Source organism: Podarcis liolepis (genome assembly GCF_965112155.1).
Source record: "Podarcis liolepis genome assembly, chromosome: 2".
Taxonomy (NCBI): domain Eukaryota; kingdom Metazoa; phylum Chordata; class Lepidosauria; order Squamata; family Lacertidae; genus Podarcis; species Podarcis liolepis.
In genome coordinates this window covers 89,684,175-89,711,169 of record NC_139555.1, presented here as the reverse complement: position 1 = coordinate 89,711,169, position 26,995 = coordinate 89,684,175, and the positions used below count along the sequence as shown (strand labels likewise).

Here is a 26,995-nt window from a genome sequence, read left to right as displayed (position 1 = left end):
TTCTTGTTTAGTTTGAAGAATTGTGTTTGTGGCATGGAAGGAGGAACAATGGGGGTGGGGTGGGGGTGGGAATCCTGTCTTCCCCTTAAGTTAAGTGGTAGTAGGCATTTGGTGAGGAAACTGGTTGCTTGGAGGAAGCAAAATAGGCCGTTGGCCTGAAAACGGAGCTCATAAACCACTGTGTTTCCAGGAGAACATGTTATGAAGAACAGTTATGGTTGTGATAGCAACCTGGCATCTAAACCAAGTGCCTGTTAAAACTGATGACAGTCGTAGTAGCAGTAACAGTATATATGACAGCAAGTGAAAGGTCCAGGTGTTGTGGTAGTTTACGGAGGCAAATGGACTATTCCTCTGGCTGTCAGAACTTCCCTATGTTATCTTTCCTATTCATCTCCATCTCCTTTCCTTCTCTGGCAGTGGTGGACTACACTGCCATTGCTTTTCAAGCTGCCCATCTGTATCCTAACCCTCTGAGCTCTGTCCAGTAAGTAGCTTTATTGTTTTAACCTCTCTGGTGTCCATTGACTGTTATGAGGAACCATGACAGAGGATTGCACAGCAACAGCAGCATTTGTAGTACTCTGCCAAGAATGGGGGCCTTTAATCCTACAACCAACCCTTAGGCCACAGAGTTAGGAGTTACTACTGTCACTTGATTCTTCTCATTTGGTCCAGCCTCAATCTCAAGTCAAACAAGCAACATTTTTCAACGTTGGTTGTAACTTGGCTTCCACATTGATTTCCAGGCTCTGTAAAACAGAACTAAATACTTTGAGATCCTATAGTTTTAAAAACTCTAAGACAACTGAGCCAATAACTTCTGCCCCATTTGCCCACTGTCCCATTTCTTCACTGCTCATACTCTCCCCCTGCCCCCCACCATGGTCAAAGAACTACCATTTTACCTTCTCTGCATGCAGAGGGCTTGGAAATCTTAATGGGAAAATAAAAAGACCATAAGCATATGACTGTTTCAATAAATACAAAAATGAGTGCTTGTTTAATAAGGCATGGCATAATGTATGCTTGGTGCATTACGGTTTTATATTTACAGATGCTTTGCCGTTTGTTTTTTCTTGGGTTTCCATCCATTTCTTTTATTTGCCATGTTTTCAAATTAAAGAACACAACCAAATCTTCACATAAAATCTTTTTTTCTTTAAAGTACTTGCATGAGTTACACAGCAATGAAGTTATAGCCACATAATATTTATCAAATTTATCTACAATGAAATAAGTATCGACCGTAAGTAAAGCTTTTTAGAACAATGTGTTGGATGGATCCCGAGATGGATCCTGAGAACTGTTGTCAGGAAGGAAGTCCACAGACTGTCCCTTTCCTTCCTCCCCCCCCCCCCCGCTATAGAGAGCAGTAGGAGGACCTTCCTGAAGAGCATGGAATGGGGCGGAGCTCCACCCAAGGTGTCTGTGCCTGATTTTGGCCAATCCTCTTTCCTACTCCATCCCATGCCATTCAGAAAGGTTCCCCAGTTGTCAGGAGACACTTTACAGGCCAGCAGCAGAAGAGAGGAATGAATGAATGAATGAATGAATGAATGAATGAATGAATGAATGAACGAACGAACGAACGAATGAATAGAAAAGGCCCCTTCTGCTACCTTCTTTCTGTGGCTTGCTGCTCATGGTTCTCAGTATCCAACCCATAGCTTTAATTTTGCAAACATTTAAGCTCTTGAATTGCTTTAAGATCTCCCACTGAAATTGATGGACCAACTTCCACATTTAATAAGGATTCTCAGGATACTTAAAAAAAAAAAATCAGAATGTAAGACTAGGCCTGAAAATTGTTACTGCTATTAATGGTATTCAGTGGAATTACTCCTGAATGACACCGCTGATTTTCCTGACTCGTAGTGGTATTCTCACATTGATGAAGCTCTGAAAAAGACAGAATTTCTTGCCAATCTATCCAATGCATTTTGTCAAGCAAATGAGCACTTATAGGCTCAGACCTTATGCAATATTCATACAGATTTCCATTCACTAAGAGAAAGGTTGAAAGGTTAAAAGAAAAATGTCTGAATCAAATCCTACTGATTTGATATCCCAAAGCTGCAGTACTTTGGAGCCAGCCAGCCAGCCAGCCAGCATTCACAGCTGTTTTGAAGCATTGCTGGGGTTCTCCTTTCAGACAAGATAATTAGGCTCGTTGCTATTAACATGATTTAATTTTAAAATGTCTATCCTACCCCATCCTTTTGGCTCATTTACAATGCAAAAATGAAAAGCTGCTCAAATGCAGATTAAAAACAACAATTAAGATATCCTCAGATTTATCCCCAGCCACTAAAGATGCAATCCTAAAACTAGGGAGCAAGCCCCATTAAACACCGTGGGATTTATATCCGAGTAGATGGCATAGAATTGTAATGTAAAAGGCTCTTTGCCTTAAAGTGGCAGAACTAAATGGATGCAAGCAGTGGAAACATGTGATATGGATACTGCAGGACTGCAGGTGGAGAATCTCTAGAAGTGAATCTAGTTTGGATGGAAAATCCTCCTTTGCAGTTTTGATGGATGCTCAGATATTCTTTGAATATTCTTTGGATGCTGTTTTTGGCATCCAGTTATATTTTACCTCCTCTGGGGGGAGGGACAGAGGAAGTGCAACCATGTTTGTGGCTTCTGTTGGATCTCTCAGTGGCTTTTGATAGCACACTGACCATGGTATCCTCATGGACTTTCTCTGCGAGTTTGTGGTTGGAGGCACTGTTCTGTAGTGGTTTTTCTTCTACTTACAGGGCCTGTCTCAAAGAATTGCATTGGGGCACTATGTGCCTACACCCTGGCAGTTCAGTTGTGGGGTGCTGCAAGGCACTATGTTATCCCAAAAGGCTATTTAACATCTGTACGAAGCTGCTTGGAACAGTCATAAGGAGAACTGGGCTCAGTGCCATCATTGTGCCTGCCAACGCTATTGTTCAATTAAATCTGAGTCGGGAGAGGCAGTGGAGCAGCTGAACCAGTGCCTGTATGCAGTGGTGGGCTGGATGAGGGTGAATAAACTGAACCTGAGCTCTGTTAAGAGAGAGAGGCTGCAGGTGAGTAGCTCCCAGCTCCTAGAATTGAGGGCTTTGACTGTTCTAGATGAGGCGGTAAAGGTAAAGGTAAAGGGACCTCTAACCATTAGGTCCAGTCGCAGACAACTCTGGGGTTGCGGCGCTTATCTCGCTTTACTGGCCAAGGGAGCCGGTTGTACTCACCCTGAAAAAACTGGTAAACAGTTCTTGGAGCCATAGTTGTTCATGGAATCCCAGGGGGCAAAAACCACCTACCAATCAGTGTTGGCTATCTTTTCTTGGGTTGGCAAAAATACTTTGGCTACTCTGATTCATGCATTGGTAACCTCATGTCTAGACTATTGCAATATACACAGTGTAGGGCTTCTCTTATGGCTGGTATAGAGTCTGTGGCTACTGCAGAAGGCCACAATCCACGCAGAAAGTGGCGGCCCTCACCAGATACTTATCATACCTGTACTATAGAACCTGCACTGGCGGTCTATTAGCCACCAAGCCAGGGCTATTTACATATAAAGCCCCCAACAACTCTGGAACAGATTTACCCAGATTTTCCTTCCACTGCCTGGCAAGGGCATTAAGATTCTTTTTAAAAAAGGGAACCTTGGTTAGCCTGGTCACAGACTGATGACCGTCAGTTTGTGGGACTGCAGTGATGAGCTTTTTCACTAGTAGCACTGGTGTTGAAGAATTAATTTTCTGCTGAAATATAAGAGGCCCCATCTGCATTGGCATTCTAACAGCTTTTGAAGATGCATCAGTTTATGTTGATTTCTTAACCTGAGTGTCCTGTTCTTAACTGTGTATTTTAATTATGAATATTTATATCTTAACAGTTTGTATAACTTGCTTTTAAACTTTGTGAACTGCTTAGAAGCTTCCCCCCTCCCTTTTTGGCATTAAGTGGTATATATATATATATATAAATACAAAATAAATAATATTCAATATCTTGGTAGTCGATATCTTGCAGTCCGTGATTGTCAGCATGCAATGGCATTTAGTTATGAGACAGTGCTGGCAGCTGGTGAAATGTGTCTCCACTACAAATCCTGGGGACAGCTATTTTACTTTTATTTTGCTGCGTTTTTGTTTTGTTTTTAGAAGTTTGTGAGCAATGGGATGTTATCATGCCCCTATCACTTCCAGGAGTCATCTGGTTTCAAGCTTCTCCAAGTGGCAATTACTTGTCTTTAATTTTTTAATAATAATAATAATAATAATAACGGTAGCTCCCTTGCTCAGACCACCAAATCAAAAAAGGTCTTAATTCTGCATTGATTTTTTTTAAAAAAAACAAAGATACACATTAACGTTGAAATGCAATGGGGCAAACTGCTCTTTGGGGGCATGAATAAATGGCATGGAGCATTTTTAGGCTGATCAACCCATCTCTATCTGAAAGTTCATTTTGTGGTGGGCATTTCCACACTTGATCTCACCCCCTGGCCTGAAAAGTTAATATGGGACAGGGAAATAGTTATTCTATTGCAAGTGTAGTTTGTCTCCTAAAACACCTCCACTTCTATCTGATCCATGCTCTAATAGTGTTCAAAGAGGAGCTGTCCTCCACTTTGTACCTGTGGGCAGATGTTGCCTTATGGCTTCAATGACTTGTGGAGTCCATTGTGTCTTTTAAAAATACAGCACTAGAACCTTGAGCTATCCATTCTGTGAACTACTATTAGACTATAGCTGTCTTTCTGCTATCCTGCTCCTTAAATAATGAGTACCCTGCACATCATACACACATTTTAATATATTTTATGTAATATATTATATATATGTATATATGTATTTACATCCAAACACTCCTGTATACCTCTATTTCATATTTTTAAGTATGTACACGCTAAGGCCAGTCTGCCCATCTCGTTGTGGCACAGTTCTTGGAGGACTTGGGTTTCTCCTCCTCACGCTGTGGATGGCTGAGTGAAGCTCCTCTGACTGGAGCTTTTGAGGCTCAGGACAAAGGTGGAGGAGTTGCTTTTCCTGCTAACGCTCAGGTCACATCCTTGCCGAGATTTTAAGTACCGGGAGGAGCAGCAGAGGAAGCGACGCAAGAGGTCATGGAAAAGGTGGCCAGTGAAAAGCATGTAGATCCAGGGGTTACAGCAGCTGTTCAGACTTGCTAGGAGGGTGGTGATGATGAACGCCACTTCTGTAAGGGAGAAAGGCATCACAGGTAAACAAACAGTGCGCAGTTCTGCGAAGTGTTAGCTACAGCACTATTTGCTGGGGGGAAAGGGCCCATATTGCCACCACCATGCCAGGAGGGTCAGAAACAAATTGGAAGGTGTTATACATGCCCGGCCTTGGCCCTCCTTCAGCCCAGCATGTCCTGCAGTACTTTCAATGGCATTAAAGAGGTGGAAAGCAAGAAAATATGACATGATCCTGGGTGCATGACTAGAACATGGTAACTGTGTAGAAATTGATAAGAGGTAAACCGACCCTACCATTTGGCAGCACCAGGAGATCCACCTTAGATGGCAATTTTTGACATACATACATTGAAAGAGCAAGAAACTATCACTCACTAAAATCCTGCCCAGGTGCTCCATGTTAAATCAACACACAAAGAGGAAGTGAGGCTGCACACCAACCCCTACATTATGTGCACTGAGTCACCCCCCCCCCCACTGCATCTCCACGTACAGGGCAAAGGTATTCAAGGAGAAGGCATCTATGCCTAAAGCTGTGAACACAAAAGCTTTCATGAGACCTGATTGCAGGTGGTTCCAGGTTGCGTAGAAGCCTAAGTCCCCCTCACTACAGGTGCTGCCTGATTCCAAAAATTAGAAAGTAGAAAAATCCATTGATACACTGAGAGAAAAATCAGCCCGTTACCATGTCATTTTTAGGCATGGATTTCTCCAACGTTTCACTCAGCAGAAAGCTCAAATCTTTTTCAGATGCTAACAGTCTGATTTACTTTGAACTAGGGATGAAATTCAATTCAGTTTGCATTTAAGGCAAGTCAATCCAATTTGCACTTCCGGAAATGATATGTGAACCAAAGCACAACTTTCTTTCAAAATTTGCACTTACCTGAATTTTGTGATATGGCTCTCCAACCAAATAATGTTTACAAAAATGCATATACTAGGGTAAAATGAAGCCTCCCCATCATCGCCCTACTCTTTGCTTTCAGGAAATTGGAGGTCAGGTTTTGTCACTGCACTAATCATACTAAACTTTTACTACTGTGTTTGTACTGTCTCATAGGATTTATGGCCTATTATTTTGTTTGTGCTGCTGTAAAAGTGTTACTGAAAAGTAATTACAATATGATTGCTTTCAGCTGTTTAATGTTCAAGGAAATAATGCCTGTAAGAATCACTCCCTTTGCATGCTAGATGGAAAGATTGGAAAAGGCTGGAGGAACTTTCCCATTCGTTAACTACGCTTTAAAATTACCAGACATTTTGGCAACTCATGAATTAGTTGCACTTTCTGTGAGGTCTGATTTGGCAGGGTCCAGTCTTACTCAAAAAGCATAGCTGAGGACATTGAGATCAATGTCAGCTTTCAGACTGCTGAGAGTCTGAGGGCCCTGCACCTGAGAGTCTGCTGAGAGTCTGAGGCCCTCTCTCCACCAGGCCCAGGGCAGGGCCTAGGGCTGCTGCTGCCCAAGAGAGAGTACTATTTACGTTCTTTTAAACTGCTTTTTAATTGTGTTTTTAATCTTTTTTACAAAATTAAAATTCTTTTTACCTGTTTTTATGTGTTTTGGGGAGGTTGTTTGGCGGTTTCTGTTTATATTTTGATTATGTATTTTGTGTTTTTATCTTGTAATTTTATCTTGTGAACCACCCTGAGACCTGTGGGTATAAGGCGGCATATAAATATAATGAAGTAATATAATAATAATAATAATATAATTCTATCAGTCTCAGTTTTCTTTTAGGTGTCAATATTACACAAGGCCCGTCGTGCACCACAGCCACCTATTCCCAACATGACAAAGTATTTAAAAATCACAGGAAAGGTTGTTTATATAACACACTATCTCTCTCTCTCACCCCCCCCCCAAAAGACAGTATAAGTTGCAACACTGAACAGCTGGATCAGTCCAATGGCCAATCTAGTCCATCATCCTATTCTCACAGTGGTCAACCAGATGCCCAGGACCAGCCAACCCGTGAGGCAAGGTGAGACAAATCAACCCAATTTGCACTTTCTGAAATAATATGCAAAGCAAGGCACAGCTTACTTTCAAAATTTGCACTTATCTGAATTTTGTAATACAGTTCTCCAACCAAATGATGGTCACTAAAATGCATATACTTGGTTAAAGTGTGGGTAATAATGACTATATTTGGCAGCAGGATCCAGCCTCCAAGGACTGCGTCAGCTGCTGCCGCCGCTACTACCATGGTGGCAGCAATGGCTGCAGCGTGATCCTTGGAGGCCAGACCTGCCAATGCTGCCTCTACAGTGGCCTCTTGGTGAATAGGAGGCACTGCTGTTCTTCTCCCACCCCCAGGGAGAAAATAGTGAGGGATGCCTCTGGGGTCTCCTGGGGTCTGCACATGCCTGGCTGGATTCAGAGTGGATACCTTTCCTCCCCCCCTCCCCCGCGATGGCCTTTGAGTCCCACTTCAACTGTCGGGTAAGGTTGATTTGATTCCATCCTTTTCTACCAATGTAGATCTTCAGTCACTCACTCCTCCCGGGTTGCAGGCGACACCATTTTGCAGTTCACCTCAGGTGCCAAAATGTCTTGGGCCAGCTCTGCAGATGCCTGCGGGAAGCCTGCAAGCATTCTGCTCGCTTGTGAATCCCAGCAACTGGTTTCCAGAGGCACGATGCCCCTGGAGTGGAGGTTGCCCATTCATTTGCCTCAACTGAATCTTTGTCAGCAGCAACACTGTGCTTTGGATTCTACAGGCTGATCTGTGAGAGGCTGCCAAGCAAATGGCCATCCTGTTTGGATAGAAGGCTAAGCCAGATGGGTTGTGTTTGCTTACCCTTCTAGTGCTGCCGTTTAATATCCTAACTGATTGCCTCAGGCATACCCTTACAACAGCTAGACATGCCAGGGCCATGGTCCTGCTTGCTTTAAAATGTTTTTGTTTTGTTTTTTAAGGTGACCCATATTCATTGTGGAATAAATCCCTTCAGATGCCCTATATCTGCCAGGAAAGAGGTATGTTCAGCTCATGTGGGGTCTTTGAAGTGTAATAAATCACAAAGCAAACAATGGTTTTAGCTATTGCTAGCAAAATGCCCTGAGTGGTATGTGTTTGTGTGAACAGAGGGCTTGCATATTACAGGGATCTCTGGGTATCTGGGCCTGTGCAGTGCATTGCACACACATGCATGTACAGTGGTACCTCAGATTACAGACGCTTCAGGTGACAGACTCCGCTAACCCAGAAATAGTACCTCGGGTTAAGAACTTTGCTTCAGGATGAGAACAGAAATCGTGCTCCGGCGGTGCGACGGCAGCAGGAGGCCCCATTAGCTAAAGTGGTGCTTTAGGTTAAGAACAGTTTCAGGTTAAGAACAGACTTCCAGAACGAATTAAGTACTTAACCTGAGGTACCACTGTACTTCTCTCTCTCTCTCTCTCTCTCTCTCTCTCTCTCTCTCACACACACACACACACACACACACACACACACACAACCCCTTTAAGTGAAGATTGAGTCATCTAGCAGCATGCATGAAAAGCAGGTTTCTTCGGGTGCTGTCCTTTATCTTTGCCAATGAGTGTGAATGCAATCTTTCCTTTCACATGGGAGAAAAGAAACAGGCTTATTTCTTCTGCCCCTGGCAACTCCATTCACTAAAAGTCATATATATAGTCCTGCCTCTTCTTAGTCACATGAGTCTGACATTAGAGTGCCCCAGTTCTGGAATTAACTTAGATAGATGTATATTAATATAACAGTGACCCATAAGAGGAAGGGTTTTCATTCCCATTGTTGCTTGGTCCACTACAAATGGTCAGAGACTGCTCATGCATTTTCATTAGACTTGCAATATTATCTAATTTATTCAATATGAGTTGTGTAACTATGAAAAATAGCACAATATCCTGACAAACACAATGTTATGGGTCCAAGGCAAGATTCATATCCGGCAAGCTCCTTTTACAAAGGTTTACATAGGTTTTATAGTAAATGTAGTAGGTTAGGTTTCTTCATATATAAATAAAATGTAAGGCTGTCATTATGCAGCCCCAATTAAAACATTTGTTGTGCTGCGTCACAATCCTGGATTTGCATGAAGTCAGGGAAGGGGAGCAAAAGAGGAGGCAGCTTGCGCAACAGCAGTGGCCATGGTATTAGAGCAAGAAGGGATGATCATGGAGAGGGGGAAAGTGGTGGTTTAATACAACAGCTGAAGTTTGAGTAAAGCAGGGGATGGAATGAACTGAGAGGGAAAATGGTGGTTTTAAACAATGGCAGAGGTTTGAGTATAGTACTATGTAATATTTGAGGGTTCCGCATTCTTAATCTCTCACATGAGGTAGCTGACAAATGGAAAACAGAAAAGTTTCAGTACAGTGAGAAGGGCAATACACTGAAAGGGAAAAAAGTGGCTGTTTTAAACAGCAGCAGAAGTTTGAGTAAAGTGGGGGTGGAGGAATACAGAGGAAAACTGGTTTTAAGCAACAACAAAGGTTTGAATAAAGCAGGCCACACACAGTTGTGCTGTCTCTTCTATTTACAGATAGGTAGCCGTGTTGGTTTGCCATAGTCAAAATAAAAAAATTTCTTCCAGTAGCACCTTAAAGACCAACTAAGTTAGTTCTTGGTATGAGCTTTCGTGTGCATTCTTCACTATCTGAAGAAGTGTGCATGCACACGAAAGCTCATACCAAGAACTAACTTAGTTGGTCTTTAAGGTGCTACTGGAAGGAATTTTTTATTTCTTCTATTTAGTAACTGATAAACTGTGTGTGCAGTTTTTTTCTGTGTTACTGTACATTAAGTTTTCATATAGGCTAAGATACCCACAAGCTTTTTTTTTTTTTCATTTAAAGGTATTTCATGTGCAAATAGACTTATTGAAAGATACATGTTTTAGTTATATTGTTAGCTTTTAATTACATCCTTGCATGTGAACCAGTACATATGTAAATATAAATGTTTATTATGTTATAGAATCATAGAATTGTAGATTTGGAAGGGACACAGAGGGTTCTAGTTTCATTGCTCTTTCTGTTGGGATACTACATTTTTTTATTTATTTTTTGGTAATGCTGGGGACTTATAAAATTTGACATAGTGGGTTCTCCCTCATGGAGAGCACAGGTTGCGGGCGGGGCTGACAAGACACCTCACTGTTACTAGGCAAATGGTTTGGCCATCCTTTAAGCAGGGGTGGGCTGTTACTGGGGAAATCTCGATGTTGCCATTTGTTGACTGACAGCCCTATTTGTTAAATACAATGCTCGCAGCGAGGAACTTCCTCTTTTTGCTGCTTACTTCGGATCACCCGCCCTCCCTTCCCTAATTTTAGGCTGTTTGCTTGACCTTGCTATGTCTGTCATGGGGTCATCTGCTTTGGGGCAGGGGCCTGGTAGGAATTTTGTCCATTTGGCTGATTAGTGTGTGCCACTTGGTTTTTGCCTACTGCGTAGCAAATCGTCACAACTTGTAAGGTTTGCGGTTAGGCATTGGTCTTGGAATTGGTTGGTGGAGGGGTATGGATTCGGCTGTGCCTGCCCCTCCAAAATGCTGCTGCTGCTGCTGCTGCTTCAAGGGTTTTCCATTAAAGGAACCCAGGGGCTCCCCATGCTTTTGTCTGAAACCCCCTGGCAAGGGGCTAGGGCCACGCAAGTCCCTGGGAGCTTTCTGGGGAGAGGTGAGGCATGGTTCCCAGTCTCGTCTCTCTCCCCAGGTGACTTACCCTTCCTGACTTCGCGGGGGGTGCGAATGTCAGAGCTGTCCCCGTGCGGGGGCAGTTAGTGCTACCAATGCCTAAGCAACCACTCACATTGCTGTAATTTGAATAAAGTTGTGGCCAAAATTATGCCAAAAACCTTAAACAAAAATTAAGTGTCAATTGTGTTTTTCTTTGGGGGGGTGTCTTGGGGACCTCGACGCGCAAAGCTTGGGGTCTAACCATGTCCTAATCGTTCTCTGGATAGCAGGATGAGTTTGGCTATCCACATTGTGTCTATGATGTATACAGACACCCACATGTATGTGTGAGGTTGGGTCAAAGGTTATTGCAGGCTACAGCGTGGTGGTGGTGGGGAAAGCAATCTAAAATGTTTAGACAAAAAGCTATTATGTTTGAAAGAGTCCAGGGGTATCAAGACTTCTGACGCACATTTGTTAATATAGGGGCACAACAACTCTGCCCAGAAAAGCTCTTTACAGCTCTACATCTGGAGACTGGAAGATAAACATTTTGCTCATTAGGAAACTTCATCGTGCTGCTCTCTCAAATGGGTTTTTGTATTCCAAACGCCTGACCCAGCCATGCCTCTGTTAATCAGAGTGCTTCGCTTGGTGGATTGTTAGCTTTTGCACTTTACATACACCTTTCCAACTGAATGCATATCAGTCTCTGACAAGCGCTGTAATGAAAGTTATTGCGTGATCCTAATCTTGTTGTCTCTGTTGAAAATGTCACCATGTGCCATGTGACTTACTGGTAAATCTGTGGGATTTAGTCCACAGTTCAGATGGCAGTCTTAGGGATCTTTCTTCTTGACTGTTTCGCCTCTCTGCGTTAATTCCTTGAATGATTCATATTCTTGTAATATGGATTTAAGTACTGGTAATTATAACGGATCAGCTTGCAAACTTGCAATAGAAAGCAAAACAATAGTTATTGACTGTGTTGGGCTTCCATATGGCAGGGGTACATCAAAGGGCACTGCGTCCATGCCCCCAACCCCTTTCTTACAGAGCACAATAGCCATAACCACTGGATTGTTCACAGTACTATTTTTCTAGAAAAAGAGGTGCCAGAACTTCCCATGAACACCTCCCTTATTCTCGTATAATGGCAATGGTGCCCACCTGAGAGGTGCCAGAATTGATCACCTTCTCTCTACTGGGTTTTGGCTTCGCTGGAACTCTAGTCAGGCTCATTGATGTTCCTCTCCCCCTGCCCTCTCTTCAGTTATAAGGAACTCTAAAGCATCACTGTCAATAGTTGTATCTCTCCCCCAGCTGTTATTTATCTGTCCTATCCCGGAGGAGAAAGAGGCATGTCTTCTCTGGCTATAGATTTACCTCTCAGCCATTTTCCAACTTCAAGCCCTGCTGACCAGGACCCTGGTCCAGCACCCACACTGGAGAGGAACACAGTGGGCAGTGGGGTGGTCCATGCCATCCATTCACAAAGCACATAATAAACACATTCTTATAACCATTGCCTGTTGAAATATCCTCCCCTCTTGCAAAAAAAATAGAAACACAGCCTTTGGAATTCCAGTTAATGGCTTTGCAAGTACGATATTTGCAAGTACAGGCAAAATACAGGATCAACAACATGTCTCCTCAGCTTACTCTGCACACAATGTGGGTCGTTTTGATGCACTGAAGGAACAACTCACCACCACCACATAATACATCACGTGTCTAGACAAGCAGCCATAGTAGAGTAATACCTTTATTAGGACCAAGTCAAATGTGACAAAGTAGTGCACAAGCTTTCAAGTTTTCTGGAACTCTTTTTAAGGATGGAAGACTGATAGTTAAGAAAACTGCAAGCAAGCAGAGATGGGGAGGGTGGGGGGCATGGGGGAGAAAACTGGCCATGATGTAAAAGCCGCAGGCTCCGTAGTCTGTAAAAAAATTAACTCTGTGTATCTTAATTATATTATGTCTCGCTAGGCGCAAAACAGATTTCAAGATGCAACTACGACTACCAGGACAAAGAACAATACTGGTTGTTTCCCTACTTTAAATCATTTCCCCTTGAAAATGCAAATGCCAGCAGTCACCTGGATCGACACTAAACAAAGTACACATGTCTTTAGTGAAGTAAAGAGCAGATAGTCCCCGAAAGCTAATTTTAGGCAGTTTCACTAGCTAAACTATCAATAGAATTTGGTAGTATTATCTAATGTTTGGTCCAGGGCATGTAGTCCCTGAAAGCTAAGTTCATTCTTTAGGTGATCATCTTCCTAGATACTTTTCCTGAATGAGTAAATTCTATATCCTCTAAAACACACAAAAGTTGTAGGTAGTATCAGTTGATCCTAAAAATTGTATGTAACTATTTTATATATGTTTTTGTTGCATTGCTTTAGTTTTTGGGGGTTTTTCCCCAGTGCACCAGCCAAGCTATCTATGATTTTTGTGGTCCAGATTCTAGGAAAGCACCTAAAAAATAAACCACAGTTTTCAACAGAATAGGAACTGCTAAAGAATACTTGTCAGGAAAGCCTAATGAGCAATTAAGTTTCGTGAAAGTTCCAAAGGCTCCCGAGTGCAGTGTTAATGTCTCTCCTTTTAGGTTATAGCTGAAATGACAGATCACAAGTGTCTGTCAACATCTGGATTCTAGTTTGCCAGGAGGTTCTCCCTGCTTTTAAGCTTCTCTAAGCAGCAAAATTCTCCATGGGTGTCTTGGCTCTCACTAAACTGTGTAATGGAGACAAGTATGGTTACCAGATTATGAAAGATCAGGATTGAACACTAGTATCCTTCATAAAACTGTCATGGGAGCAAACTCTTGCCTTGACCTACAGCTGTGAGTCATCAGATGGTGAGTAAACAAGTCAACGCATGTGTGAACCAGCCCCAGATTTATGAACTTATCCCCTGTTTCAGTTCTAGAGGGAACTATCTAGAACAGCAGGCTGCCACTCAGGACCAACCGAAGTCTCTAGGTTGCCATTCGCTCATTCCAATATATTTTGCGCAAGCACACAGTGATGCCTCGGTCCATTGTTTTGAAATAACTCTTCTGAAAGTGGCATTGGTCCTTCATGTGCCTGAAGGATGACAAAAGCGAGGAGTTCCTTGCCCTTGATATGTTCCCTGTATAAGGCCAACCACAAGATGAAGAGACCCCATTTTCCTTGCCCTGCACCCTTGTTAACTTTTGAAATAATTGGTAAAACATTTCAAAGAAACATTTAGCTTAGGACTCTGTTAGAATTTTTGGCTAACAAAACACCTTATCAGAGATAAGGAAACTTCATGGGGAGTGGGGGAAGCAACATTGCTCAAAAGGTGACATATAATACCAGGAAGTGTTTAATTCCTTTTATCACTCCTATCCCCAATTGAATTTGTTCCACACTTTTCATTTTACTGTTATCTCTGGTGAGAGATAAGTGGTTTCTCTGCACTCCTCAATTCTCACCCCTCTTTGCCACCTACTGTTTCCCCTCTAGTCCACGCTTTCTATGCTCTGTCACCTTTTGCAGATAAAGTTGTGGTTGTCAATTTCTGTTTTTGCTAGCAGAGGTGCAAAAAGTTTTCAAACAATGCTCTCGATAAAGAATAAGACAAAGGTCCCTCTGGTTCACTTAGCAGTGTATGCACACAATGATAATCATTTCAGACAGTCTGACAAAAACCTTTCAGTCTTCCTGTGATGCTTGAAAGAAACAGACCAGATATTGGAAACATTTGTTGCTATTTACAAGAAGCATTTGGTTCCCTGAAAGTATTAACAGGTATTAACAGGTTGTAGCAATCTGGTTCTCGTTTCCTCAGGCATACAGCTAAGGACTGGGATCTCCCCAATCATGACAAGGCATGCTGTGGGGATAGAGCTTGCTGATCTGAAAGAGCTAAGGCTATAATTGTCACAGAAGCCCCACCCAACAAACATAGTCTGTGTTATGCAAGTACTTGGGTTGAACAACTGCTCCAGGACTGCCTGTGCCTTGGCTGGCCAATGGCTTATACCAGTTGGAGAAAAGCAGTGTCTTTTGGTAGTGATTCAGGACCCTGTGAAAATGTTTTACAGATTATGTTTCCACACTTTTCTTCACTGCATGTTTTGCAACGTTAAAGCCCTGCAGGGGTTCTTTCACCAAAGAGTACTTGCCCCAAAATTGGGTTTTGGCTTCCAGGATAACAACAAGCAGAAGGTATTTGATTCCTGGATATAGTTTTAGCAGGAAAGAAAGGCTAGAGAATATCTTGCTTCAATACTTGGTACTCAGACATAGGCACTGATATTTATTGCATTGCATTCATATCACGCTTTTCCCCTAAATAGGCTTTGGGCGAAGAAAAAGTCTCTTGGCAAAAGTGTCCCTTTCTCAGTAAGCTTCATGGGCTAAGGGATGAATCTGGGGTTTTCACACCCAAACCTATCATTCTAGTCACCCGCAGCGCATCGGCTCTCAGTTCAAATAAGCAAGTAGCACATGTATCTTCTCCCCCACAAGGGGAAAAAAAATCAACTGGAGAAAAGATTTGAATGGGGAAATGGTTAGAGGAGAAAGTGTTAAGCAAGACTCTACTCTGCTGCTCCTCCATTTACTTGCAGTATCCTGGTGATGCTTGTTGTTGAATATAAAAAGAAGAAAATGGGGGGGGGGGATTGGACTAGACACGCAAGGGATTCCTGGCTTAAGAAACCAAGTTTAGACCACAGGAGCTAGGTGTATATGATATTACAGCTGTCAAAGTGGCATCAGTTATGAAAACTTAAAATAACAGAACTGGAAGATACCTTACGGGTCTCTTAGTACAGAGAGGGACAGCTAAATAGCATCCAGTCTTACCTAGCTCTCATCATCCCCAGCAAATCTTAGTGTTAAATCATTTGTCTATATTCACTTGCAAGGAAATTCTTCCCCACCTCCTGAGTTTTAACAGGTGGATATTTTTTTTAGGAGGTGTGTGTGCATAATAATGACTTGGAAATGTCTGACTGTGTGCTCTAGGTATGTAACTCCAAACCCCTCATTCCTAACCGACACATTTTGGAGCAGTTCTTGATGTCCCATTAAGGGGTTCAGGTTGGGCAGCAGAATATGCTTTTGACCCCCCCCCCCGTATGATCACTCTTGAGCCCCCCATGCCTTTACAAGGGAGCATCAGGGTTTGAAGTGATGTGAGGCAACATGTGAGTTCTGTCTGTGGGGTTTAATCATTCACACACATAAGTTTCTGCTTGATCAAACGACAAGCACACATGTGTGGTAGTTGATAGCCTTGAGTAGCTTTTCTACAGAGTGTTGTTGTTGTTGTTTTTCTTCTGTGTGCTGCTGGTGGATAAATGCTACATGGCTAAGAATTCTGAAAGGTAGCCTTAACCCATTTAGAGAGATGAGTGTTTCCTATTGCAATGAGTGTCTCCCCTCATAGCTCCAATCCTGAACCAAGCCCCCGGGGTGAGGTCCACTGACCCCTCACTAATGTGCTCATTAGCTTTTGGCAGTGGTTTTCAGAGGAACAACCTGGAACCTCCAGGCTTTGTGTACATAAAGTTCCTCCCTGACACAGAGGGGCAAATTAAGATTTGGAGAGGGAGGATCACAGACACTCAGTAACTGACATCCTATCTATATGCTAAGAGATCGCTTATGCCAACCTTTGTGGGCAGATGAGAGGCAGCTTTTACAAGCAAAAGGAAACTGGAGCAACCACTAGTTTCAGTAAAGGAACCCAATCGCTGTAATTTTGTCATTGCTCAAGAAGACGCACCTGGTCATCTCAGTTCACAGCACGGGAGACACCTCCTTGTCAGCCCTCCATTCAGCTTTTAAACTCGCCAGTCACTGACAAGCTGGCCACCCATTCACAAAATTCTTTTTATCATTTGGTCTCACTTCAGGGTGAACCCAGAGTGTCTTTGTGAATCCACCAGTATTTTCTTATGAATACCAGTGTTGTCTTATGATCATTTTATATTGCTTTATGGAAACCATTTACCCTTGTTTAAAAAAACACAAACAAATAAAGAAGCCCATAATATATTAGAGATCTATAAATGCATTCTTCTCCTTCCTGCTGCTTATTCTTTCTTCACATGCCTTACTATCCTGCTCCCCATTTTCAAAACATCCAAGTCCCTCATTTGGGCAGGCAAGGCAGTGAGGGAGAGAGATACCATGTAACATACCCAAGGTCACATAAAGAGTGGCCAAGGTCTCCCAGGGTTATATCTCAACCTTCTCCACCCCATCATCACCCTGCAAGTAAGCAAGCTGGTCTTCTTGCCATGCCATCTTAACATGTCACAATTTATTTTATTGATTTATTGTTGCTGAAATACCTCTTGCATATCTTATTTCACATTGCACTGCAGATCAGCTGGTTTGATAATGAGCTCAACTGAGATACCTCTGTATTTTTAAAAAAGAAATTATTGGGTGGCAATTCTCTATACTCATTGCACACAGCTTGTATAGGCAGGGAAAGGAGGAGAGAAGACTGTACCTTCTTTTGGAGCATTTTCGTCCCATGCAATCCACATCTGCACAATGAAAAAAGGAGTCCAGCACATAATGAAAGCTAAGACTATGATGAAGGTCATTTTGACAGTCCGGATCTTGGCTTTGGAAATGAGTTTGACACTGCTGACCCTGGAGAGGGTGCCTCTATGGGGATTCCTAGAGGTCAAGTTCACATTGGTGTCATGAAGGGTCTTTAGCTTCACATTCTGCCAAATCTTGAAGCTGATCAAGCCATAGCAGATGGTCAGCATGACCACAGGGATAACGTACACAGTCAAGGTTATCCAGGTGATGTAAGCTTTAGGTCCCCAGGGCTGGATGAAATTTGCCCAGCAATCGAACACCCCATTATCCACATCCTGCATGGAAAATATTTGGAGTTGTGGGATGCTAAACAGAAGGCACACCATCCAAGTGAGGAGGACAGACAACCGGTCAGACCTCCTACGTAAGGACCTCAAAGGCTGGCAGATGGCCAAGCACCGATCCAGGGACATCAGCAAGAGCATGTAAGTGGAAGCAAACATCCCCACCACCTGCAGGTATTTGATCAACTTGCAGAGGTAATCTGGCCCAATGAACCTGAAAGTGATGTCCCAGATGAGCTGAGGCAAAACCTGGAAGACGGCCACCACCAGGTCAGCAATGCTCAGGTGCTTCATGAAGAAGTACATGCGGGAGTGCTTGTGGCGGGTCGTGTGGATAGCCGCCAGCACACACAGGTTTCCAGTCAGGGCAAGGAAGAAGATGAGGCAGAGCACGGCCACCTCCACCTTGGCAACGTTCTCATTCCGCTTCACGTGAGTTCTGTTGCTTTGGGACGTCTGGTTCTCCACACTGGAATTGCTCAAGGAGCAGTTGTAGATCCACGGGTCACTTGCGAACAAGCAGAGAGTATCCATGGCTGGCTGCTTCCCATCCAGTGCCTTTTGCTAGATTGATATGAGGGTGGGAGCCTCTCTCTGTGAGCTGCAGTCCCCTTCACAGCTCTCCCTTCCTTGGGACCAGGCCTTTCAGTTCTGCTTTCCTTTTTCTGCAACGCCCCTTTGCTCCCATTTGGTCTTTTCTTTCCTAGATGTATCTCCACTTCGCTCCCTTTGGGTCATTCACTAGCGTTTGCACATGGAGAAGAGTTGTGAGTGGCTTTTCCCTCTCTGCAGGCTTAGCTGATCTGGGAAAAGTCTGGGGCTGAAAAGGTCCAAGCAGCCAGCTCTGTCTTCCTGTTACCTTCAAAATTACTCGACCCTCTTCCTCTTCGGCTCCTAAAGCAGTCACAGAAAAAGCAAGGAAATGTGTTTTTACCAGAAATCAGAATCACCATCCCTGCTGTCCTCTCAGTGCTGGACCCTTCCCAGAATGCTGCTGTATTACTAGGGCACTCATTCAATCTCAGGACCGTTTCAGTTTGTTTCAATGGATTGCTCCAGTTTACTTTAACGCAACAATGAGCCATTGGTTCACAGAGTCCCTTTGGAGCTGCGGTGTTTATTCCAACATATCACTACATGCAGATCAAGGGAGAGAATAAATAAATAAAAACTACACACTTGCACATATTATCTGTTGTTGCTAAACACGACTTTCCTATTTGCAAAGAAATCCTGTTTCTTACCTTTAACTCATTCCTTTCTTTTAGAAACTCATTGGCTGTAGAGTTCTTTTCTCCCTTTAAAATGTAGTATTTCCAGCTACCCTTCTCCAGATGAGATGATCCAAGGATTTCAGGTGAGTGTTTAATCCCTGTGACACATCCAGCTGCTCCACAAGTTTGCTCTCAAATGAATCCAGGAGGACAGAGTGGAGGGAGGGGGGGTGGAGGAGGAGCGGAGGCTGCAGTCAGCCCTTCAGAGTCATTCATGGGCAAAATATACTGCTACTGTCTAAACACTGCGGAGATCTGTTTTTCCATTAGGTGGCGGAATAGGCCACCGCTTTGCTCTCGTTTGCAGTGAGGGACTAAAAGCTCAGGAGAGACAGGTTTGAGATTCTACTCAGCAAGGACCGCTTTCCAAATTAGTTTTAGATGTGCACAGTTACACACAGCTGTGTCTTAAGAGGCATGGAAAAAATGCAAAGCCAGAACCCAAAGAACAGCAAAATCTGTTCTATGAGTCCAGATTTGGGGGGGGGGGGCAGCTACTTTTTGCTAACACCTCTCCACACAAATCCCTACTGTGCCTTTGCTGCATGCAAGACCAGCCCAAGATATTTTGCTGCCTGAGGCAGAACAGCAAATGGGTACACCACTAACTGACATCTATAATATCCAAGACTCACTAGGCTATTTTGGTGCTTGAGGCAGAAATAGACATAAGCACCTCTCCCTGAGAGCAAAAACAAGCAAACAAACCACAATAATAATTGACAATTTCCTGGCCTTTCATGAAGCTCATCTGCAGCTGTTGGAAGTGACTACTGTACTCTGCCTACTGGCAAAGCCAGCTATAGGACAAATAGTGAGGTGGCATGCTGCTCACCCACCCAAAATGGAGGAGTTAAAAATTCCACTGGCCTGAGGCAAAGCTCTTGCACTTCCCTGGACTAATGTGTGAAAACAGTGAGCAAAGATCTGAGGAGAAGATAAGTGACTGCACCTTCCAGCTAAAGATCAATTTCATCACATAAACAGAAACCACACTTTACATTTCCAAAGACCTGGAAGTGATTATTGCTACTATTGTTCTTATTATTAATTACCTGTCCTTAACCCTAAGGTCCCATGCAGGGCTTTTTTTCCAGCCAGAACTCACCGGAACTCAGTTCTGACACCTCTCAAGTAGACCCCATTGCCATTATAAGAGAACATATGGGAGGTGAGTGAGTTCTGGCACCTCTTTTCCTAGAAAAATAGCATTGGTCAAAGGGCAGTTTAGAGCAAATAAAACACAGTTTTAAAAGTGTTTTGTTTTTTTAGAACTGACAATCACAGAAAAAGGTGGAACCTACAAATCAAGTGTCAAGAGCCAGGGTAAAGAGGTGTGGCGCTTCACACATTATCTCCTCAGAGGCAAGATATAATTATTTGAACTGTGAGAGGTATGAGGACAGGCCTTGTGGATGCCCGAAGGAGCTGATGTCTCTGAGTGACACTTTTCTGGCTTTGTCAGAAAGCTCACAAAATTAGAGTAATCTGCCTCACAACCTTTGCTCCAATCTAGTCCTGGTGACAGTGTTTGCTTAAACAGCTGTCACACCAAATCCCCCAAAGATCTTTTTAAACTCCATGTTTTTTTTAGCTTTTTGTGGGGGGGGGGGGAGTACAGCTGTGCTGTGAGAAGAATCTTGGGTGCATTTGGGTACATTGTGCATTCCTCTGAGTCACAACAGTCATTTGCCAATTTACCTCTCTGGCTCTTCCCTATATTGTTCTGCACTAAATGCTTCTGAGTTTTCCCTGGGTATCTCTTCTCCCACCCTTAATTATTTAATTTAGGCAGGAATCCTCCCCCCTCCAATTTAACTGAAAAGCATACAGTACATGTTTTGGTTCAGCTGCACCTCCTGTCTTTTCCCTATTTCTTTGTTAACAAGGAGATAGTTTCATCCCGGTAGCTGGAAAAGTGGGGTGGGGGGATATGGGTGCTCTTTGAAGTGAATAGATTAGATGTTGATTTCTTGAAGTAACAATTTAGTTGTGTGGTAAAAGCTTTGGGGGAGAGCCCCATCTGTTAGGCTGGATTGGAGCTGCAGTTTAATTACTCTCCTTTTGTGTTGACAATCAGACTACATAAAAGAATGTCAGGCGCTAATGAAAAATGGCTTTCCTGTTTACAGCATTTACTGACAAGAGAGAGACAAGGGACAGGATCCAGCTCTTAGGGGTTTATATGCTGTTTAGAAGAGTCCAAATGCCTTCAAGTGTTTTGTGACAGGTGAGGAATGGGGGGAGACCGACAACTTCAAAGGAAATTTGAATTCTATATTCAATTCCCTGCAAAAATCCTAAAGTTGTAACCCCAACTCCTAATTTTTTCTCTCTGAATAAATTATGCAAGCAATTTTGCATATGTATGCTCCTTCACTTCTTATTTCCATCTCTGGTTTTATGTAATGCAATGGGGAAGAGGAGGTAGGACATACAGATCAGTCCAGGGTGATATTCAGAGAGACTTCAGACTGGTACCCATGATAAGTGAAGCAGGAGTTCCCACCAGCCCACTGAAATTCCCCTCCAGATTCTTACTAGTTTTAAAGTTTTTATTTGCAGACACTTATTTGTTTACTAACTTGGAAGCTGGACCAAATAGATTCAGCAGAATCCATCTAAACTTTTGGAACAACTTTAGGGGCATTTGAAAGGTATAAGAGCTCTCTAAGCATCCTCACAGCTCAGCTTCCTGTGACCAATCAGATTCTGTTATTCAAATCCCCTATTATTTAGGGGCGGGCTTCAATTGCACCTCTACACGCACACACACACACACTGAAAGAATGCACTGAAGGGGATATGGAGTCCTGTGAACAATCTCTATCCCTTGTTGCAGATGTGTGCAGTAGCCTCAGGGAGTGAGGCTACTAGACCAAATGGCCTTGCAACTTGCTTCATGGGCTATTTCAGTTCATGCAGGGGAGGATTCATCTGATCTTCCTTATTGTGAAGGCATTTTGGCATCACGTATGCCTTTCACAAACTATTTGTATGCTGACAATGATACTTCTACATTTGGACATTTTTTTCCTCAGAGAACAGAATTCCTTCACCAGAATATTAATGAAACACTGACCAACAATCAACTAGCACTCATTTTCTCGATTTAAATCAACAGTGGATGCAAGACGTCCCTTCATTTATTCATTTATTATTTCTGCTGTTCATTTATTTTTTGCTCCAAATGTTGTTCCTCACGCCTCGCACACATTCCATGGACTGCCTACTCCGGTTAAACGTACAGCAAAAGCATTTTATCCAGTGGGCCTTAAATAAGCAGTTTGAGACTGTTCTTTTCGAGGAAAGAGACCGATAGTCAAGCAAGATGTGGCTTTGGGAAGAAAGCTATGCCTCTGATATTGTCACCCCCCAAACCTGTGGGTAGCATGCGCAGCAAAGAAACATTCCCAGCTGTCAGCTAAACACAAGGCTAGAGATCAGGCCTTCTCCCATGAAGCCTTTTGTGTTTTGGTTAAAGGTGAGCCCAAATCACCACAGCTGCCATTTCTCCACTCCACTCCAGTCCTCCTCCAGTAGCTTTGCTTTTTTTAAAAAATCTGTAAATTACATAACTACAGCAATACTGCATTGTCAGAACATATCATTCTAGGTGGATGAGCCAGCGTTTGTCCCAAGCGATGGCAGTTGCAGTGGCAGCTGTAACAGAGCATCCCATTGCCTCTCCGTGGCCTCTTACCTTGAGCAGCTTGTTGTGGCTGCTGGAAAGTGGGCAAAGAGGAGAGATTGCCCCCACTGAAGCCCAGCCCTGTGTGATAATATGTTGGCTCTGAGGGGCAGGCAGAGGGCAGGGCTGCCATGGATGGGAAGAAAGGGGGAGCAGAGCAGAGAGCAAGGAGTCTTGATTTAAAACAAAAACAAAAAACTTGGTGCGTCCCTGTCTAATTATGCCCCTTTCTAAAATTTACAAAGAACAAAATAAAATAAAATCAGGAGTAAGGGTTTTTCTCAGGACAGTGGAGGGTGTTTGTTTTTGTGTCCCATTGTGTGGTGGTGGTGGTACACGCCCTTTCTCTGGTAGGAAATGCTTTGTGTGGAGGCTGTGGGGCACCAAAAAAGGGAGGTCAATGAGGGTCAGCTGTGGGGAGTGAGAACACCTGCAGGGGTGACAGAAACACAGGCGCTGAAGGGGCAACATCGCCTCCAACATTCCTCAGGTGAAAATGTCCCTATTTTCATCTGAGGAATGTTGGAGGGTATGTATGTGTGGGAGTGTGTGCCCACACGCTGTCAGGGACTGGGCAGAGGAGGAATGGTGGAGACTGCCTCCCCATCCTGACCCTTCCAGGGAGGAGGAAGAGGAAGACAGTATAGAGTTACAACGGGGGGTTGAGGGAGGTTGCAACTCAGCAGATGAGGGGGAAAGTTGGGAAATCGTGGGAGAGTCAGAGCAACAGCTGGCTGACACGTTGTCACTAGAAAGCAATCCAGACCCTCCATCTCCCAGAACCCGGCAAGCTTTAAAAGTAGGAGAGCAAAGAGCTTGAAGACAGAGGGCACTTAGTGGCACCCATAGGGGAGATGATGATGATGATGAAAGAGGAACTGGGAGAGAAGGGGGGTGGGAATGCACTCGGAACAATGCCATTATCCAAGAGGCAGTGTCCTATAGCCTCTCTCTGTAAAGTTTAAAATAAAAAGGGACTGTTAGAAACTTTTTCTTGTCTTTATACTTTCCTGGGCAACCAGCCAGAAGCTGCTGACAACACTTTGACATCACCATTAACGCCAATTTTGGGCAAGATTGTGCTGATTTTTTTGGTGATATCTTCCCCAAATGGATGCAATCTTGCACCAAATCAGCACTGGTTGAGGTGGTACTTCTCCACCACTAGTGGAGGTGACAGGTCAAGCAGGGCACCTGTGGGTATGCCTCCTTGGGGGCTTCTGGCCCCTGAAGCAGAGGTTTCACCCTGCCTAATAGCAGGGCCAGCTCTGGGAACAGGATAAAGACTTTTTCCATAATAGGCTAGTTTCCTAAGAGAGCAATCCTGTACATGTTTCTTCCTCAAAAGTAAATCCTGTTAAGTTCAAGTGGGTATTTAAGCAGTTTAAGAGGCAATGGCAAAGAATTTAAACATGTGGTCCTACAGCTGCAGTCTGAAGTGGTAGGATCTCAGTTTGAACAAGTGGTATAGTCCCCAAAGAGCCACACAACGTTTTTTATTCTGAACATGTTGTTTTATCTTTGCAAATTTTCTCTCTCTACTGAAATGCATGGATAATAATAATAATAATAATAATAATAATAATAATAATAATAATATTGTACCCCTCCCATCTGGCTGGGTTTCCCCAGCCACTCTGGGCAGCTTCCAACAAAGACAAAAAATACACTAAAATGTCACACACTAAAAACTTCCCTGAACAGGGCTGCCTTCAGATGTCTTCTGAATGTCAGGCAGTTATTTATCTCTTTGACAGCTGATGGGAGGGCGTTCCACACGGCGGGCACCACTACCGAGGAGGCCCCTGAGTTTCCTCAGGTAGTTAACTAAGTTTTATGCAGAGTAGACCTACTGAACTTAATGAGCAAGCTAGGGCTATTAATCCCAATGGAATTTATTTGGCAAAATCTCAAAAAAGAGAAGTTTTTGATCTATTCTAAAGGAAATATGCCAAAATCTACACTACCAACATGGTTTGCCATACGTCTGGATTTTCCTGGGCATTTCAGAGATTTCCGCCCAGACACAGTTTCCGACAGCCAAATCCTGGCTATGTCTTGGAAATTCTGGACATATGGCAACCCTACATTAAAGTGTTTATGCTCACAGCTGCCTGCTAGATGAAGTTAATTGTGCTTCCAAACATAGTTGTGCTGGGGCTCTCTGCTTGTTCTTCATATTCAGCCCATGCTTGACATACTCCATCCAGTGCACTGGCAGTGAAACTTAGTTACTCACTTCTCTCCTCTTTCTGCCATGCTACTCCTTGGTAGAATAAAAACCCATCCATCATGCGAAAAAGAAAAGGAGAGAAACAACAGGTTCAGAACAAAGCGTGCAATTTGAGTCAGTTTCTACGAATAGGCATTGATCTGCATACAGACTGATACAAATAACCCGAACTGTACCAACATAGACATTTGCATTTCATTTGCGTATCTTACCTTTGGCATCACGTGATTCATTGCTTCCACAGGCAACCTGCAAATTACCATACAGTTCCTTGTTTCCAAAGGTAAAAGTTAGAAGCCAACCAGCTTCTCTTGACCTTGCCTGACTGCCCTCTGCTACAGATTTTGTATTATTTTCTCCACTCCCAAGGTACATTACACTGCAGCACACATTCAAAGCAGGAGGCTGGATGTGACGGCTCGAGATCACTCTAGCCCCGTGATTCTATGTTTAGCAACACTCACCTTCCTGCTTATAGCATCACATTCTGGTGTGAAGTGAACGACCTGCCTGCGTCTCTTTTGGTTGTCATTCATGGAGTTACACTGTTCAGTCTGACAGCACTTTGCTTTGCTGGAAACTCCCACCCCACCCTTTTTAATTTGCTTTCTACCTAAGCAAAAAGAGCTCTCTTCCCCTCCCCTTTGTTAGAAGGAAAGGCTTCAGGGAGCAAAAGATGTAGCACTGCCAGCTTTATAGCTTGCCACCCGCAAGATGAAGCAGTGGAGCCTCAGTCCAGACTCAATTACGCATGCAGGGCACAGTAGTGCCGCTTTGCAGGAGACTTCTAGCGAGTGCTCTGCTTTCAAAAAAGGAAAACAGCTGCCTTTTGCTCCAGCAGGACATAGTGCTGCCTGCTGATTTCTGTAGGTGTGCGTGTATATGTATGTGTGTATATATATATATATATATGGCTCAGTTTATAAAGAGCAGGAATTTAGACAACTCTTTTAAAAAATGTGAGACTTTTAAATGGTAGGTCCTTCAAAAGCTTCTAAACTAGGATAGATAGGAAAAAGTGTGACCTTCATTTTTACTATTACAATTAATCCCTTACAAGCAGCATCAGTGGATATGGTGCAGCCCAAAGCATCACAAGCAAAAGCAAGCAAGGAAAAATTAGGCATGCATATTTCATTTTAGTATTTGTTTATAAGACTGCATATATCGGTTTCTCAGGTAGTTCCTCATCCAGACACTGAACAGAGGACACCAAAGCTTTAGCTGAGCACAGTGCCTCCAGGTGCATTTGATAGTTGGGAGAAGGGATTAAAACACGAAGGAAAATGAGTGTAATACAAGGCAAATAAGAACAAATGCAACCATCAGGGTTAGCCATCAGGCTCAGGAGCCACTAGAAGAAGAAGAAAGCCTTCTCTTCCACAAATTTGCCAAACCCTCTTTCAAAGCTATCCAAGTTGGTGGCCAACACTAGTGGGAGCAAATTCTATAAAGTCTGAAAAGTTGTGTTTAAGTTGAAGATCACGGGCTAAACCATGGGTAGGCAGACTAAGACCCGGGGGCTGGATCCGGCCCAATTGCCTTCTAAATCCAGCCTGCAAACAGTCCAGGAATCAGCGTGTTTTTACATGAGTAGAATGTGTCCTTTTATTTAAAATGCATCTCTGGGTTATTTGTGGGGCATAGGAATTCATTCATCCCCCCCAAAAAAAAATATAGCCCAGCCCCCCACAAGGTCTGAGGGACAGTGGACTGGCCCCCTGCTGAAAAAGTTTGCTGACCCCTGGGCTAAACTAAGGTCAGTTTAAGGGTGGCTTCAGGAGCAGCTTGTTCCTGATTCAGCCTAGGGATCAGCAATGGGAATGGATGTTTCTGCTGTGCTCTTCCTTGTTATCTTCCTCCTGGTACATGGATGCCCGTGGACAATAGATGGAATGCTTACAATGTAATTATCTGAATGAATATTCTTACAATATAATTATGTGAATTAATACAGGAAATGAAAGAGAGCTGGACTTCTGGTAGTTGCATATATTATTAATATTTGAAGCGGTAGCTCATGCGCCCCCCTTGATGAGAA

The 26,995-nt window shown here is 43.3% G+C and overlaps 1 protein-coding gene across 2 annotated transcripts; it reads right to left on the bottom strand.

Moving 5' to 3' along the window:
• Positions 1 to 970: 970 nt before the first annotated feature.
• Positions 971 to 25,511, bottom strand: OXTR (oxytocin receptor). 2 transcript variants are annotated; one of them, XM_083486862.1, is made up of 3 exons: positions 25,167 to 25,511; positions 17,372 to 18,650; positions 971 to 5,205 (listed from the first exon to the last, which is right to left on the bottom strand). In XM_083486862.1, exons 2-3 carry the CDS (start codon positions 18,288 to 18,290, stop codon positions 4,958 to 4,960), a joined length of 1,167 nt encoding a protein of 388 aa, XP_083342988.1. In that variant the 5' UTR covers positions 18,291 to 18,650; positions 25,167 to 25,511; the 3' UTR covers positions 971 to 4,957. The 2 variants fall into 2 exon arrangements, with proteins under 2 accessions (XP_083342988.1, XP_083342987.1); XM_083486861.1 differs by lacking the exon at positions 25,167 to 25,511 and adding an exon at positions 19,001 to 19,192.
• Positions 25,512 to 26,995: the final 1,484 nt, after the last annotated feature.